The sequence below is a fragment of the Eptatretus burgeri genome, chromosome 6 (assembly GCF_056783735.1).
Source record: "Eptatretus burgeri isolate ZD-2024b chromosome 6, Ebu_testis_v1, whole genome shotgun sequence".
Lineage (NCBI taxonomy): Eukaryota > Metazoa > Chordata > Myxini > Myxiniformes > Myxinidae > Eptatretus > Eptatretus burgeri.
This window is the reverse complement of record NC_140966.1, coordinates 5,424,543-5,442,040: the sequence shown is the minus strand read 5'-3', so window position 1 is coordinate 5,442,040 and position 17,498 is coordinate 5,424,543. Positions and strand designations below refer to the sequence as shown.

At 43.9% G+C, this 17,498-nt stretch overlaps 1 protein-coding gene across 1 annotated transcript in view; it reads right to left on the bottom strand.

Annotated features, from left to right (window-relative positions):
• Window positions 1-379: 379 nt before the first annotated feature.
• The window catches only part of LOC147024169 (MAP kinase-interacting serine/threonine-protein kinase 1-like), a 17,186-nt gene continuing 67 nt past the window's right edge, over window positions 380-17,498 (bottom strand). Inside the window, exons 2-13 of the mRNA XM_085883818.1 lie at window positions 16,658-16,787; window positions 13,674-13,778; window positions 12,953-13,050; window positions 10,940-11,019; window positions 10,617-10,690; window positions 10,342-10,446; window positions 10,115-10,170; window positions 9,610-9,705; window positions 6,679-6,873; window positions 6,386-6,550; window positions 6,199-6,242; window positions 380-2,309 (exon numbers count right to left, since the gene is read on the bottom strand). Coding sequence (XP_085739944.1) covers window positions 2,060-2,309; window positions 6,199-6,242; window positions 6,386-6,550; window positions 6,679-6,873; window positions 9,610-9,705; window positions 10,115-10,170; window positions 10,342-10,446; window positions 10,617-10,690; window positions 10,940-11,019; window positions 12,953-13,050; window positions 13,674-13,778; window positions 16,658-16,787 — 1,398 coding nt within the window. The 3' untranslated portion in view covers window positions 380-2,059. The remainder of the gene's footprint in view (window positions 2,310-6,198; window positions 6,243-6,385; window positions 6,551-6,678; window positions 6,874-9,609; window positions 9,706-10,114; window positions 10,171-10,341; window positions 10,447-10,616; window positions 10,691-10,939; window positions 11,020-12,952; window positions 13,051-13,673; window positions 13,779-16,657; window positions 16,788-17,498) is intronic.

Genomic DNA, 17,498 nt, shown 5'->3' with positions numbered 1-17,498 from the left:
GCACGTGCGGAAATGAAATAAACCCACGGACGCTGACGTCTGGGCATTTTTATAAGCATTGTCAATGTATCCAGCAATTTGTTGGTATGATGATCAGGCATTTGATGAGTGAGGAAACTGAAAAAAAAAAATAATTCTGAAGAAATCATTGCAGTCTGCTCATAGCACAAGGAAAAAAAAAATCTTTATAACTGCCATCAAAAGAACCAAGAGTAAAGTAACAGGACGAAAGTTGAAATCTCTTTTCCAGTGAACGATTCAGATAATCCATTATCGGTGAGTTTTATCACAGCACCAACATGGACATCAACCTTGCAACCAAAATTAGACGAAAACACATGCTATGGAAAGTTTAAAAAAAATGAAACAGAGACCAACATTAACCTTCCATATAAAAGATTTATTGTAGAAAATCCATAAAGTGCATGTACAAATGGCCAGAAGAAATCAGCAAAAACAGGCAGCACACGATGCTAGAGAAACAGGTGTGCTGCCAATTCTTCTCTCACATCAATCCACTTTCTGTGTTGCACAGCGCCATTTGTATTTCAACACAAGTCCGAACGACCACGCGCTGCTCAAAAAAAAAGCCGTAGACAACGACAGCACTTAAGCTGCTTATTTGCTTCAAGCCGAGGTAGTTTTTTTTTCTTTTCTTTTATCCCACTTGCAGTGCGCGATTCACTTCCTGCCTGCAGGTTTTGGGTTACAAATTTCACACAAAGCTACCAAAGAAAAAGTGCAATATTTTGGCAGCTGGAGAGGCATGTCAAAGAAGTAGCAAAAAAAAATAAAAAAATTCAGATACACGGTCATCAGTTTTGCTCCAGAGATGGTGCACTTGTACAGATGCAAATACAACAAGTCCAGAAATGCATATTCCCAACGTATGTGACAGTATTTCTGACCCAAAGGGCATTTTGTTGGAAGCTGTGCTACGTGGCATGAGAAAAATCTGGGACAATTTTCACATCAAAGGATAAGTGTACAAAGGAGATGGGGTGGGGATAGAAAGGAGAAGGGAAAGGTAAAATGGGAGAGGGGAAAGGGGTGGGGGGGGCATGGGAGTCACTAACTTGGAGGGTATGTCAGCTTGATGAAAATAATAAAATCGCAAAAGTATAAAGCAGTTTAGTGATTCATGACTTCAAAAGGGGTTTAAAAAAAATAATAATAAAAAGAGATGGGTAAAAATAAGTGATGGGGTGGGGGGGGGGAGAGGAGAGATACCCAACCATCATTTGCATAGGAATGATATCCACACATGGGTGTGGAGGTTTCCAAATTTTATGGAAAAATAGGGGGAAAATAACCATGCAAAATACAAACTCGAACAAAAAAAAAACAAAAAAATAAAAAATAAAAGTTGTTGAAAAAAAAAAAAAAGAATTTGAATAACTGCAAGAAATATGCTGCTACTTTAAAACAAGAATGCCCAATTTGCTACATGTACCAAGATATTCTGTTAAACAAATTTAATCAGTGCAACTTCCAAAGTTAAAGTTATGAGCTGCTGGAGAACAGCCTGCTTCTATATGCCGGGGTGGGTGGTGCACTGCTGGGCAGGCAGGCGGGAAGCCTGGCAAGCTCGCGGGTGGTGCACATATAATAGGTTACTGGCGAGGTCAAGGCGTTAAAGGACAAAGTGTACGTTGGGATGATGGCTGAGGAAACCAGCAGATGAAAAGTACATGTGCGAATCAGAAAGCTCATGGATAAAAATCATAAATAAAAAAAAATTATTAAGAAGTAGAACTATGAAAAAAAAAAAAAAGAAGAATAATAAAACCTTCAATGAATTTCCGTTTAAATTATCTTCCAGTGTGAGTCAAAGCAAACTTGCGACCTGGTGTTTCCAATAATCTGGGACTACTCAATATCAGCATGATGGAAAGTAGGAAGCTAGTGTCAAGCATCTCCCACAGGTGGTTTAATGTTATGTGAGAAGGTTTGGTGGTTAGGTGGGGTGGAAGGACGGTTACAAAAATGTATTGGCTAAGCTCGAGTTTGACCTGGTTGGAAAGTTGACTGCTAATGAAAAAAAACTGAACAGGAAGGATCAAGTCAGGAACCCCTTATGTGGGCCCATCATGTCAAGCACAATGCCGTTGCGAGGTAGGCCCAAGCCCGATCTTTTCGACGTTGAGCTGGCACGGCGTCGGGCGAGACGTGACTGGGAAGGAGGGGACAGGCTGAAGGGGCAAAACTGTGGTGGAGAGGACTCAGCATCAGCTTCTTCCTGTTCAAGCCGTCGAGTCATGGCCAGCGCCTCGGAAGCAAAATTGGTAAGGTCTTTTGCAGAAGTGTTCCTGGGAAAACAAGGTAGCAATAATTAGAACAAATGCCAAACTTCAGCCATTGTGGAGTACACTCTTTTAAACATGTTTTAATGAAACTAAAATGCAACACAAAAAATATTTTAAAACTACATTTTAATGGGAGTCTATTTCGCTCCTCTTTCCCCAACACTGCATTCTCAACCAAGATGATACATATATATATATATATATATATAGAAATATACACAGACACACACACCTCAGGTTACCTAAGGTCGACTTGCCTAAACTCGACTTGACATAAGCGCCCATTAAAATAAAATTAAAAAAATTGAGATTCATCAATTCTTTACATTGCTTTATGTGCAGCCGAGTTTGGCACTACTTGGTGTCGTGTGTGCAGAGAGTCAGGACAGACCCCATGCACACCTTACACTTGTTGACTGGCTCCCACATCCTGACTGAAACCAAGACCCTCTGCACTCGCTCCCCTCCTGCTCCTCGCATAGCCGTGGCCTCACACGAGGTATGCATTACATGAGTCTCCAGGGATGGAGGTGGGAACGTGAAATCAAAGGTGTGCAAGGGTGGAAGGCAAATAAATGAAGGAAGAGAGTGAATGGATGGAGACGGAAGATGCAGGAAAGAACGAATGATGAAGACGAATGGTGTGAAGATAAATTAATCAGCAAAGCACGGAGGGTGAAAGGAGGAACGTGAGCGAGCGAAGCGAATGATAGAGGGAAGGACTAGAAGAGATTCTCGTTTGTGCAAATAATAATAATAACAATGATAATAATAATAATAATAAATAAATCGAGCCTTGAATAGTCTGTAAACCTCTGTCTTTCTCTGCCCTTCTCCTTCTGAGGTTTTACACGCATCAATTTCCGGAGAGTGGGCTCATCCTTCGGCGTTCCCTTTCTCCCCTTTCCCCCCTTTCCCCCTCTCCTGAGTATGTTAGTACTGCACATGTAAATGTTCAATTAATTTTCTCATGTTTTTCTTGTTTTTTTTCTTCCAGATTTTACTCAACCAGTGCACGCCCGTACGTGCGTGGCCGTACATACAAGAAAAAAAAAAACTTTCGAACCGCGTGCCACAAACAACCACACAGGCCGTTCCTTCGCTCTCGCGTGCCCATACGTACGTGGCCATACGTGCAAATATAAAAAAAATAAAAACTTTCAAACCGCGTGCCAGAAACAACAACCACACAGGCCGTTCCTTCGCTCTCGTGTGCCCATACATGCAAAAAAACTTTCAAACAACCACACAGGCCATTTCTTCGCTCTCGTAAATGACAACTGGATTGGGGCATTGTATTTATCTATAAATGCGCATAAGAAATCGAGAAATTATTAGAATACAGCAAGTCATCACGATTCAGAAGTCCGTACGTTGTAACCCGTAATGGGGAATGTGGCTGAGGATCTCTTCCCCAACGGCCACGCCTACGCAGCAACGTGTCCTGTCATTGGTAACTAAATGGTTCCCTTTCCCCATCGGCCACGCCCACGCAGAAACGTGTACTGTCATTGGTTTGGTAAATAAATGGCTATAACTTGGGAACCACTTGTCCGATTAATATCAAACCTTGAAAAGGCACATCCACAGGTCCCCAGCAATATACCTGGCAAGTTTCAATTAGATCGGACCAGTGGTTGTCGAGAAACAGCGGTCACAGACGCACGCACGCATGCACACCTGGAATTATAGATAGATGAAATTCAACCATCACACATTTGTGGCACAAAGCACAACGCTTGTTACATTCGTAATAAAGTAAAACACTTCCCATACGCGGTAAAGTGTATGTACGGTGTGCGGCGCTTCTCTCATGCGAGCAGTGCATGCAGTACAAAGGAGGTTTAATGTGTGCAGGGAAGAGCCGAGGGCACGTTCCAGATCTTTCGCACGTGAGAGACAGGGTGAGGGCTGCGTTGAAAGCTCCCTCAGGGACTGCGGCTTTTTACAAAAGCAGTGTTATGGACACATCCCCAATGGATGCACAACAATGAGAAAGAGGCTCGCATGAGACGGAACCCAAGCAAGCGATATCGTGAAAAGAGAAGAAAGCCCAGAGTGTGGCCGGAACAGAGTCGCCTCAAAGCTTGTCCGGCAAGGAACATAAAGGACAGCAGAGTGTGGAGGAGAGAAGGAAGGAGTCCAGAGTGCGGAGGAGAGCAGAATAGAAAGCCCATAACCTAGCTTGGTTCATGTGGAGCCACTTGTCCCAGGTGCACAGCAAAAATGGAGCAGAGTGCCGTTGGCATATCTGGGATGCCGGAGAGGACTTGCCTATTGGTGCTGCACACCTCAGACGTGGCTGCGCATCCCATCCCATTGTATCACCAATCTTATCCATCCTCCCCCCCCCCTCCCCAATACATTTGAACCGGCGCAGCCACGTTCGGTTGTGCAAGGTGAGGGAAGGAGTCAACCCCATGCTCTCTTCTTTTCTTTATTTTCGTTATTCTTGTCTTCTTCTTCCTGGATTGAATGATGTCCATACGTCTTTTGTCTAATTATGTCTGTGTTAGGGGAATACGTATCAAGGTTAAGTCTGCTCTTCTGTGCCTTTTGCCTGTAAATACTCCCTTTAATCATTGCTTGCTTGGTGAATAAAGACTCGTAAATAATGTGCTTTTCACAATTGCTTTGCTTGCTTGTGTGTAAAGAAAGAGATCATTGGTTGAACTTTAAAATCCGTCTTTGTTGTCCTTTCCTCCATTGGTCCAGCATAGTCCGCATGTATTTTAGCAGGGGAAGTTGTACCCCACCGAATGGCTCTCCACATTTGCCAGCTCTGCTCGGCTGCACTTGAGCAGGTAAGACAAGACAAGTACATAAACGAGGGCAAGAGCCCCCCCCCTCCAACCTTGATCCTCCCAATCCAATGGAAAGGTAACTCATGAAGTAGTGAGAACCCTGCCAGGATTGGCAATACGGTCATTGGCGGTCATGGTTGACTTGCAAGCCGCTTGGTCGGTCGCAGAGTTATCTGCGGCTGGTGGCCTCTGGACTGGACATTCGAGAGGAACCGGAGCGCTTTCCCTCGTAGCAAACCTCCAATCCCGAGTCCGCAACAATACATATGCTAATGCTGTCTGCCCTCTTCCTCTTACTACTTCTAAAGTGAAAAAGGCTTCTTCTTTTTATATCGTGGAATTTTTACCACGGATTTCTGCGAGTAGAAAAAACAAACAAAAAGAAAAAAACATCTTGCCAAAAGGTGACCACGTGTGACTTCTTTAAGGTCACACTGAGGTGAACAGAGCTGCTATCCACCAGGAGCGACTCCTTGAGGAATATCTGCCTACGAGTGATTCCGATGAGAATCGTTTTACAGAGTAACCATGAAAAATATGATTTGCCTCATAACGTCACCAAATGACGTCATAACGTCTCAAGCTTGACATATCTAGAAAGCACTCATCGAGGTGTTCAATTTGAGGTATAACACGATATGGTACCCAAGATTTCAAAATTTGACCTTGGGATCAAAAACGTTCGACCTCCAGCGCTAACCATGAAGGTCAAGGCCGATCGCCACCAAAAATTAATCAGCTGAGCGCCAGACCATGAACTATATTCCCATGAAGTTTGAAGACGATCCGATCAAAATTACTCAAAAAATAAGGGTTTCGTCGACTCCCCCGATTTGCGACAAAGTGACCTTGACCTTTGACCTTGACCTTGAAAATTTTATGCACTGAAAGGGACCTCTATAGGCCTCTGATATGCGAAGTTACAAACATTTCCAATGACAACTGTGCTCTGCAGAGTGATCGATACGTGATTACAGACAAACAAAATTAAAATTAAAATTAAAAAAAAACATACAAGCTGACCAACATATCTTGCAAAAACTTCGTTTTGGCAAGATAAAAAAACCCGTACATACACGAAGCCTTACCTGAGTAAAAGCTGAGGTGTTGTCAATATTTGCTGGGATGCATGCTGCAAGCAAGAGGAAGGAAGAAGAGAAGCAACATCACATTGAATGCTGTTTTTTTTTTAAGTGCTGAAGTGTCAAAACTGAGGAAAAGTTGCTGTTGTGGTGGTGGTGGTGGTGCTTCCAAATACATGCTGTGTGCACTTACGCCAGCGACCCAGGGATGTTGCAGGACTTGTTTGGCACTCAGCCTGGCCTTTGCATCAGGCTGCAGGAGGTGAGAGATGAGATCCTTGGCATCCACTGAAACATGTGCCCAATCTTTGTCAGGGAAGCTGTATCGCCCCGCTTGGATACTCCCAAAAAGCATAGTCTGGAATACGAAGAAGGCGTTGGGGTCGAGGAGGGGGCATTTATCACCTCACTGCATTTGCACGCCAACACAAACCCTCATAACCGCACTACAAAGAGATATGAAGACGTAGAACCAAAGTAGCATACCTGGCAGGCAAGGCAGGGCTCACCACGGTCCCATCCACAGTCCAAACCACAGTTTCCCACAAATGGTGGTGAGCCGCTCAGCATGATGTAAAGCAGTACCCCAAGACTCCAGAGGTCACAGCGCTTGTCATATATAGATGCCTCCTCACTAAATGCTTCCACGACCTCTGGTGCCATGAACTCAGCAGAACCGCACTGTCACCAGAAATGGGTATGCAGAGGGTGGTATACCATCAAAATTGTGAAATATTATATTATAAATATATTAAAAAGTACACCATAAAATACGAGAAAGACAGAGTGCATTTCATTCAATCAAGATGGAGAACAGTGACTGGTGGAGAAGCTTTTAAAAGGGTCGCCGATTTCAATATCTTGGGTGCTGGATCAACAAAAGCAACAAAGATTTTAAAGTCAGAAAAGCCAAGGCTTGGGGGGGACAGCACTCAATAAGATCAATATTATGTGGAAATCAAATCTTGGCAGAAACATTCAGGTGGAATTCTTCTGTGCAAAAGTAGAGAGTTTGCTTCTATATGACGCCGAGAGTTGGACACTTGGGAGGCGACTCGATGGCTGCTATTCAGGGTTGTGGGCAGCACTGAATCCAAGCTGGAGAGAATATCAAGCAAATGAAGAGCTACATGGCGGATTTCCCTTTGCATCCAGTAAATCAAAAAAAATTTCAAACGAAGACCAACATTTGCCGGCTATTTTTGGAGAAGAAAGCAGGAAACTGCATTGCAACTTCTGAGATGGGAACCAAAGCAAGGCAAGATGTCTTGTGGCCACCCTGTTCTCAACAATATGGATCAGCTCTCTGCTGGACCAATTATTATGGAAGAAAAATCATAAATACCCGAGTTCGCTCGAACAGACGACGATGATATCATAAAGCATGATTAAATTCTGATGAACCACACTCTGTGTAATATGAAACGCACACCGGGATGGCAGTTTATAGCTGGTTTGAGATTTAAACCCTGGTTAAAAAGCTTCGAGGAGAGTGTGTATACCTCTAGGCCATCTTGCAAACCCCTATTATTAAATAGTACTGTCGGACCCCCCACTCGCTATTCGCGTGGAATACATGCCTGAAAAATTCCACAAATGTCAGGACAAATTATTTATTTATTTATTTTATGGACAAACAAGGGATGCAGGGAATGAGGGGTAAGGGAAAATGCAAAGGGCAGACAATATGGAGACAAACAAAATTGTGTTTGACCAGTTTGTGATTATATCACGGTATGAGGAGAGGGAAGAGGCTGCTACCCGTCTGTCAGAAGTACGAGAGATGTTACGGCAGAGTGGAGTCATCAGCAATGAGATAAAGAGGATTTTCCAGAGAGTCAGTAACATCAATGATGAAGATTATGAATAACTTGAGGCCTAGAATACTGCCTTGGGGTACTACAGCCTTGACAGGGAGAGGAGAAGAAAGGATTCCGTTGAGTCACACGTTGTATATATAAATATATAAGAGGGGAGGAAGTCAGTAATCCAAGAGTGGAGTTGGCCTTGGATTTTATGGGCAGACAGTTTGAGAGCAAGGCACGATGCCAGACTGCATCAAAAGCTCGACGTATATCCAGAGAGAGCCCTGATGTCATGCCTGATATTGAGGGCCTCCATTCATTGTTGGGAGAGTAGAAGCGGCATGTCCAATATAGAGTGACCGGGTCTGAATCTGAATTGACGATCTGATTGGAGAAAATTGGAGAATTGAATCCGATTATGAGAGACCGGTTCTGAAGTGTTTATTTTTTTTTTTTAAATAAAATAAAATAACGGCGTATACACGAAGCGAAAATGCCGAAGCAGGTCACACTACATTACCCATGAATACATGGGGTCCGTGAATAGTGGGATCCGACAGTATCCGATCAAATATTATTTGACACAATTACCGGATGCAGTCTCCAGTAGGCGGCGCCACCTTCAAAGCTGTATTATGGTAAGTGATCATAAGCAAAATAAAAATCCCAATTTGAATAGCTAAACACTATTAACCTAATCTTAATCACAACAGAAATTAAGCTTCTGAACCAAAGGTTCCATCATTGCATGAACATAGAAGTTTCCATTGGAGTGCCTCATCGCCTCCCACCCTCCGCACCATCCCACTCTTCCCCCTTTTGTAGTATGCACCTTTTTCACTCCTTCGATCCTTCAACTATTAGCGTGAACTACCAAAGGAACTTTCAAAGCCGGGCAGATGCAGAGTCAGCTGCAAGTCCGTTCACAGGATGTTGTGCATTGTCAGTGCCAGACTTTTTCTGGGTATTCCCAAGTGGTCTAGCCATCGAGCGACATTAACAAACAACAAACACACTAAACAACTTCCAAACTCCAATCGTTTTGTATAGTGGGCAACATATGACAAATACACAAACCAATTCATAACACAAGGGCCAATATCAGCTGAAGTAGAGGAGGTTTAATGGTGAACAAAGGATGGGGTGGAGGGAAGGAAGCAATTAAAAACAACAAAAATAAAAACTTGAGCAAATCCAGGTCATTTTACTCGTTTTTTTTTTTTTTAATCCAGGTGAACCTCCACAGCATTTCAACGCGTCAGGTTATCATACCGGTAGCCTGGTGTTGGCACAGTGGTTTGGGCAGTGGCTTGGGATCCAAGAGGTCCTGAGTTCAAGCCCCGTTGGGCCACTGAATTAATACACCAGGGGGTTGACTCAGCCTGTCATCCTTCCGAGGTCGGCGAAATGAGTACCAGTATACTGGGCCGGTGTATACCCCGGTTAAAATAGGTGTACCATATCCCTGTGTCGTAAGAGGCGACCAGGGTTGCGTCAGGAAGGGCATCCGGCATAAAAACATGTGCCAAATCACTATGCGGATCATATGGATGATCCGCTGTGGCGACCCCTAACGGATACAGCCGAAAGAAGAAGAAGAAGGTTATCATACCGGTGTTAGCAGCTCAGGGGTGGTCACAGGTGTGCAAGCGCTGCTCAGTCGTATTCCACTACCCAGATCAAAGTCACACACACGTACAGGAGAAAGCTGGGAACACAGCGGGGGCAGGAGAGAGGAGAGAGGAGAGAGGAGAGAGGAGAGAGGAGAGAGGAGAGAGGAGAGAGGAGAGAGGAGAGAGGAGAGAGGAGAGAGGAGAGAGGAGAGAGGAGAGAGGAGAGAGGAGAGAGGAGAGAGGAGAGAGGAGAGAGGAGAGAGGAGAGAGGAGAGAGGAGAGAGGAGAGAGGAGAGAGGAGAGAGGAGAGAGGAGAGAGGAGAGAGAGAGAGAGAGAGAGAGAGAGAGAGGAGAGAGGAGAGAGGAGAGAGGGAGAGAGAGAGAGAGAGAGAGACACATTAGCACTGAACAAGATGCATAGAAAGTCCCAGGGGGACAAGAAAGCTCAACAGTTGGTTTAAAATTACAATCAGGGAAAATAAGAAACAACCGTTTGACACTTACATGATTAGAGTGTTCACATAACACGTTTTCAGGTTTCAGGTCCCTATGAGCAATCCCTAAAGAAAGAAAGAAAGAAAAAAAAGTCATGACATAAATAAGTAAATCTCAGGGAGATATAAACCAAAGACTTCAAAGACACAAAGGCAGCAAAAGCATTGTGAACAAAATGCAGCAACAGGAAACGAACAGTCGCTGGCCATGAGGACCACTGGAAAGCATTTCCCCACCTTTGCTGTGGAGAAAGTGCAGCGCGCTGGCAATGTCTTGCACAACTTCACTCGCCTCACGTTCGCTCAAATGGCCTCTCTGCTGGATCTGGCTCAACACTGACCCTGCGCAACACAGAACAGGCCACGACCTGTCAACATTGCTGCAACGGTCAGATTACATCAACGCTCGGTGTTTAAAACGAGCCTGCACGGCGAGTGTTCAAACAGTCGCAATGCTGCGACATCACATGAAGCTATTGGACACATGATTGAAACAAGTTGCATATTCTTACCTCCTCTCATTTTGTCAAAGACGAGATAGAATTTGTCATCTTCTTCAAAAAACTCAATGAGCTCAAGTATGTTCCTGAACAGGGGAAGGTGACATAAACCACCAAGTGGTGAGAGGAGCATTACATTTAAGGATTACATGAAGCATCAACTGTCAGGAAGTATGAGAAAAGTTGAGAAAACACACACATGCACACATATATATATATATATATATATATATATATATATATATATATATATATATATATATATATATATATATATATATATTCAACAGGACTAAAACTAAAAAAAATAAATAAATAAAAACTTTGCAACTCACTTGTGTCCTTGGCACTGGTATAGAATCTCAACCTCTTTGAAGACCCGGTTGCGGCTATGATTTGCAGTCTTTTCAATAACCTTCAGAGAGGGGGGGGGGAAAGAAAATAAGAGAGCAGGGATTTAGAGTTAAAAAAAAGTTTGTACATAAAATAAATAAATAAATAAATAAAAGTTGCCTGTCCAGGGAAATGAAAGTATGATCTCTTAGACAAAGAGCCAAGATTCACAGCAATAGAACACGAGGGTCAAATGATCTATTACACACCACGCTCTGCAAGGAGCGCTAGTTCTATCAAAGCAATGTCGATGGTCGGGGTTACACTCCTGCGTCACCACTCCGTCGCACGACACCCAGTTGAGGGGGATGAAATTTGGTCAGGGTGTTAGCGATAACTCACCTATTCTTTGAGTAGGACACCGTGGGCTCTTTAACATCTACTAACTAACGATAATTGATGGCACACACATCAATGAATCACCCTGCCTGAGAAACACAAGGATGATGGTTTATAGCTCGGACAAATTCAAACCCAGACTCGACAGCTCAGAAGGCGAGTGTGTGTACGTATGCGTGTGTATCTACGCTATCCTGCCAGTCCCTAAAATGAGATCGGGGGAGAAAAACAAAACAACAAAGAGGAAAACGAAGGAAAACAAAACCTCAAACCAGATCACAAGCAACTTATCGTGCACTAATACTGTATTGTAAAATCGGACACTCAACATTGTACCAAAAATAACATGCAAGGTTTTTTTTTTTTTGCTGCTGTCCAAGAGTATTAAAAACAACTTTATGGCCAATTATGGTACAGATGTGCACACATTGAAATACCATGAATGTTTGAGCCGACATTGCAAAATACATAATAATTCACCTTTTTTTTTTTAAAAAAAGTCAACTTCCCCTCTTTATTATTATTATTTTTTTCCAAATGCAAACGACGACAAAGGCCCCCCAGTCTCACACTGCGATCACGCTCTACTCGAGACTTTACCGAAAGAGCGAAATAGTAGAAAAACAAAACGAACTTCCTACATGATTCCCCCAATGGCCAGAAAAAATTCCTTCACAGTTATCAGAAAGTGAGAAAAGGCAATGCGGGCCATCGTGATGCCATTCACTCTATGGCTGTGCGTACATGACCGATAGTAACTCCCCGCAACTCTCCCCACCCCACCCCCACTCCCTCCACCGCCAACCTCCCACTTCCCCCCCATGTAATGAAAACACACATCGGTGGACCGGCCCCAACAACGAGGACAACAACCAATGGGCTGTGAAGACTGGCTCGAACGATCAGTCACGTGATCGTATTGGGCGGGATCTCGGAGTTAAACTCGGGCAATTTGGAAAGAAAACAACCACAAGTCAAGGTCTGTCGAAGGGCAAGTTTCTACGAGGTGTGCGCCAAGAGATTTAGGGCAAGGAAGAAGAAGAAAAGAAAAAAAAAATAATCGTTGCATGAACAAAAGAAAACCTGAGGGTGGAAAACAGATGGAAAGGAGGCGGGATCAGCTAAACGAGGCTTGAAACTATTGGACAGGCGCCATAATCACGTGATGCTGTTGCCAGGCAGACACAGCAGGGACAAAGGAGGAGCTTTCTACACAAAAATGCTTTTGCAGGTTGAAATGCTTGCATCTGCAGCCGAAGAGCCAACACAACCCAAACAATGATGGTTGTAGTCAGACAGCAGAAGAAGAATTCATGCAATTTGTTGCAACAGTATGTCTACAGACTTGTACGCAACAAATGGCACAGGACAAAAAAAAATTTTTTTCAACAAACCAAATGCAGTCATTATATATATATATATATATATATATATATATATATATATATATATATATATATATATATATACATATACATATACATATATACATATATACATACACATACACATGTATATATGTAAACATTTATTCGGAAATAAGATTCCTGAGCAATTCAGGAAAAGAATGGTGAACAAATGGCATATACAAGGCAAGACAATGGAAAAAAAAATACCTTAACAGCATATTCTTTGTTGTTGATAAGGCTCCGGCAGGTCTGTACCTTAGCATAAGCACCCTCTCCCAGTGCTTCGCCAGTTAGCTGATAAAGATCTACAAAAGGGACAATGGTGAGGATGGGAGAGGAGCAGACGGTGATGCCCAGATTTGACCATTCGCATCTTTGCCACAACAAAACACAAAACCCAACAAAGAAGCATGACATGGGATCCCATGAGTAAAACAACTAGGATTAATGTTGCATCGCACACGATAGTCCTGCAGGACTTTCCTCCACAAGGCATCCTGCAATGAGGATCTGTACATTGTTCAGTTGCAGGCCATAAATCAAAGGTTGCCTCGGCCTCTCAATGTCGCCTTTGCAGACGTGAGAATGGCCAGACCGATCCTCGATTTGGAGAGCACTTTTCAGCCTTTGACACCATGATTACAAAGGTAGGTGTGTGTGTGTGTGTGTGTGTGTGTGTGTGTGTGTGTGTGTGTGTGTGTGTGTGTGTGTGTGTGTGTGTGTGTGTGTTCCCCCTTCCCTCCCCCACCCATGCCCAACACCAGATGACTCTCTTACAGTAGGCCAAGGAGGCAATGACCGAGCAATTTTAAAATGTCTTTAAACAAACTATTTGTACAATTGGCCCAACTCAATTTATGAGATGATTTCCAGAAAAAGAAGTGATAAAAAAGTCAAGGATGAGCACAAATAGCACCAGAAGGCCTACCTTCAAAATGGCCGGTGAAACTATCCGTTGCTCTATTGCGCTTCTTCTTCTTCCTATTGCGTTTCTTGGGATCAACTATATCGATCGGCTGGCTGCATGGGAAGGCTGCAACGATGAATGAAAACAAATCTCCTAAGTCCAAGCATTCCGATGGTGCCAATAAATCACTCCGTAGTAAAAACACGAAGCTCATCTTTCCCGCTGCAACTTCCCGACCACAGAGCGACGGAAGATCTCGCTTTCCAAGTATAACAAGTTTCAAGCTACATGTCCATTGCAAAACCATCGCCATAAACATGAAGCCCCGATAAGGGGATTAAGCCTTTGCTCGAACTTCAACACGTGGGACGATACTCTTCCGTGACACATTGAGGGGTTTGAGGACCTCCAGCAAGATCACATCGCTATGTATAAAAGTACAGCTCGACTCCTCCAACAGCAGCTATATTCCGGGTGGCCCAGAAGTAATAATTATTTTGATTGTCAATTGTTTTTTTGGTTGATGTTATTAATTAATAATTGTGATTGCATCCATCCATTCCATTAGGACCATACTCTGTGCAGAGCGTTGGTGCCACCGAAGCAGTCTCCTTGGCTATTGGGAACAATCCTGGACGGGTCGCCACTCCGACACAGTATACCAGCAAGCTGGCACTCATTTTGCCGACCTCGGAAGGATGACAGGCAGAGTCAACCCCACCTGGTGTTAATTCAACAGCTGAGCGGGATTTGAACTCAGGACCCTAGGATCCCAAGCCCACTACCCTAACCATTAAGCCAACACCAGGCATAATTGTGATTGCAGAATCCCCAAAAGTGGAAGACTTGAACCATGGAGGATCTTTTTCTGCTCAGATGTCGATATTCTCCGACTGTCGTATTACTTCTGGGCCACCCGGTACAGCGAATATCTGCATTTTAGTTTAAACAAATGAATGAAGACCGTTGGCTTCATCAAGAACAACAGAATTAGACAAATAAAACAAGTGTATTTATTCCCAAAAGCCAAAAACCCCCCATGCCAATTACTGTGCTTGAAAGCACGATGACATAAGCGCAACTTATCTGGCATCCCTACCCTACATATACAGTGCTTGGAGAATAAAATCATAAACAGCAGTCGCACATGTACATGTCACCTTGAGAAAAAGAGCAGCTAATAGCTTCAGAAGCATTACGTAACCGCATTTCAACCGAAAACACAATAAACCGTGGGGAAAACGAAAGAAAACAACAGCTTTGCAGCTATGAATTCGAGAAGTCAGATGCCGTTATGTAAACCAGCGTTTGATGCAATTTCACATCAGCAAGCTTCTTGACGATCAATAAAATTCAGCTCACAATCGATAACGTAACGTACGACGGAGGCCGACCCGGAGCAAGTCTGATGCGAGGAACCCAAACAAAGGAGATGATAAAAATGAATGAGAAAAAAAAAAAAACTAACAGGAGGAAAGGCATTGCGTCATCATCATGGCATCGAGCCAACTACAGGATGTGCAGAAAAATCCATCCCGCTCACCCTATCCCCTCCTTACACCTCACCGATCCCCTCCTCCCTCCACCCCTCGATTGCTGGAAATTTCCGCATTTACAAAGCACTGCCTCCAGAAACTGGTCCTCGCCGTTCTGGGTGGACTCGTGGTGCACCAGCTGCACTCTGCCGCAAGTTAAAGGGCCACCACACCACACTACACTCCGACTCACCCTGCACAGTTCACAGGGGACACCACTACACAAATATATGTATTTTCAAATCAACACAGTGTGGTCAAACATCGATTCAGGATTTACCAAATTCAACGACCTTGTAGTTTGGTGGGTGAATGGGGAACGAGTAGGGGGAGTTGGGTGGACGGCAGAGACCTCCCAAACTCAAAGGGTGCGAGAAAAGGGCGTCAGAACATCTACATATTACATGCTCAGTAGGTAAAGGTGGTCGGGAAGGAGCAGAGAAGAGGGAATGAAGCGAAAAATACAACTAAAATAATAATAATAACAATAATAATAATAATAATAATAATAATAAAACTTCTGCTGTTTGGTACAAGAAGAGTACATCTTCCAAACGTCTGAATCGTCTGCACCTGGTTACACATGGAAGGAACTTTCACCACCAGTCCCCCCTGCCCCCCTAAATATATTGGCTCGGACCTCAAATGTAAATCATCAAGCAAATCACAACGGACGCTAAACAACTGTCAAGCCTCGGAATCAGATTGAATGCAAAGCACGACGATCAATTTAAATGAATAAAACATTTCCTGAGTTCAAAACTAGATTTTGTTGAAATTTCAAAATGCACTTTTAATTTCTACCCACGACAGACATTTACTCTCAATTATTCTACGCAAGTTGGTATAAAGAGGAGGGATAAAGGAGGGAAGAAAGGAAGAAGAAAAAAAAAACACTATCAGGACAGCCAGCAATAAAACAGCAGCATAGATAGATAAGAACGGTGAAAGAGAAGAAATGAAGAGTGGAAGATGAAAGGTGGAAGGTGGAAGGGAAAAAGAAAGAAAGTTATCATCAGCAATGTCATCGATACAAAACCAAAAATTTTTTCTCCTCTTCCTTTTTTTTTTTTTTTTTTAAATAACTTTTATTAATTTTTTTTTTAAATAATTCCATGTGACAAAATTTTGTTTCGAAATGGGCAACTTCAAATGAGCAAGGCAACATAGCCTGGCAGACAAACCCAAACCCTTCGGTGCTCCGTTTTCCTTTGAAAAGGCATGCGAGGAGGCATGGAAGGGGGGGGGGGGGAATCCAGAGCGGGAGGATGAGGGAGCAATGCTGATGCAAGGACACATCAGAAATTTCACCACGTTACATCAGCCAACACGGCCGTGACACCACCACCACCACCACCACCCTCCTCCCCACATAAATGAGTCACATAACGTGACGACGCGCACTCTCTCCGGAGAGCACCCGCGTTCAAAGACACCGGACGTTCGTCAACAGGCAGATCTCATGCTTACCGGGTCTACCACAACCTTCCGTTAAGTTCTCCGCAAATTCTTCTCCCTCCGACGGCTCAGGTGTGCTCGGGTGGCCCAGAACATTGTCAAAGGTGAAGAAGTGGCAGTCACTCGAGAATGACAGTCCATTCTAGAGAAAAATGAGAAAAAAAAATTTTTCAATGGGTTGTCCCCCTCTTGGTGCTCACAATCTGAACCCTTGGCTCATTATGCAGGGGGGGGGGTTCAAATGCCATATGGGCCACATCTATCGGCTCATTGTTCACCAATTCATGTTACCGTCCACAGTCTACCAATGTCCATGCTCCATGATAAGAATACACAAGGAAAGCCATGCATGCCACAGGGCAAGTCTGGACAGGTTCAAACGAAACTGTGAACTGCCCAACACCAGGAGGAGGAATGTGATCCAAATCACTCACAACCACAAATCATCGACACCTTAGACCCCCTCGACCCTCCTGCGGTTAAAACTCCACACAATGGGAGACAATGATGTCATGGGATACTTTGATCGCAGGATCGTTACTCCACAAGCTCGCAGGTATTGGCAGTCGAGCACAAAATGACGTCACACACCCCCCCCCCCCCAAAAAAAACAAAAAACAATTGGACATCACAATTGGTCGCAATGGGCCGCCCGAAGGATGTCCATCGCACTGATGGGAAACGATGAATGGGGTCGCAAAGGGACCGCAATGCAACGACTGTCGAAACAATCACGACGGACATGAACGCAGAGGTACGTACAGGTAGAGAGATGACGTCATCGGTTACTGGCGAGAGAAAGTGCTCCGGAGAGAGTGCGCGTCGTGCAATGTCAAGTGCACTCAAAAAGCAG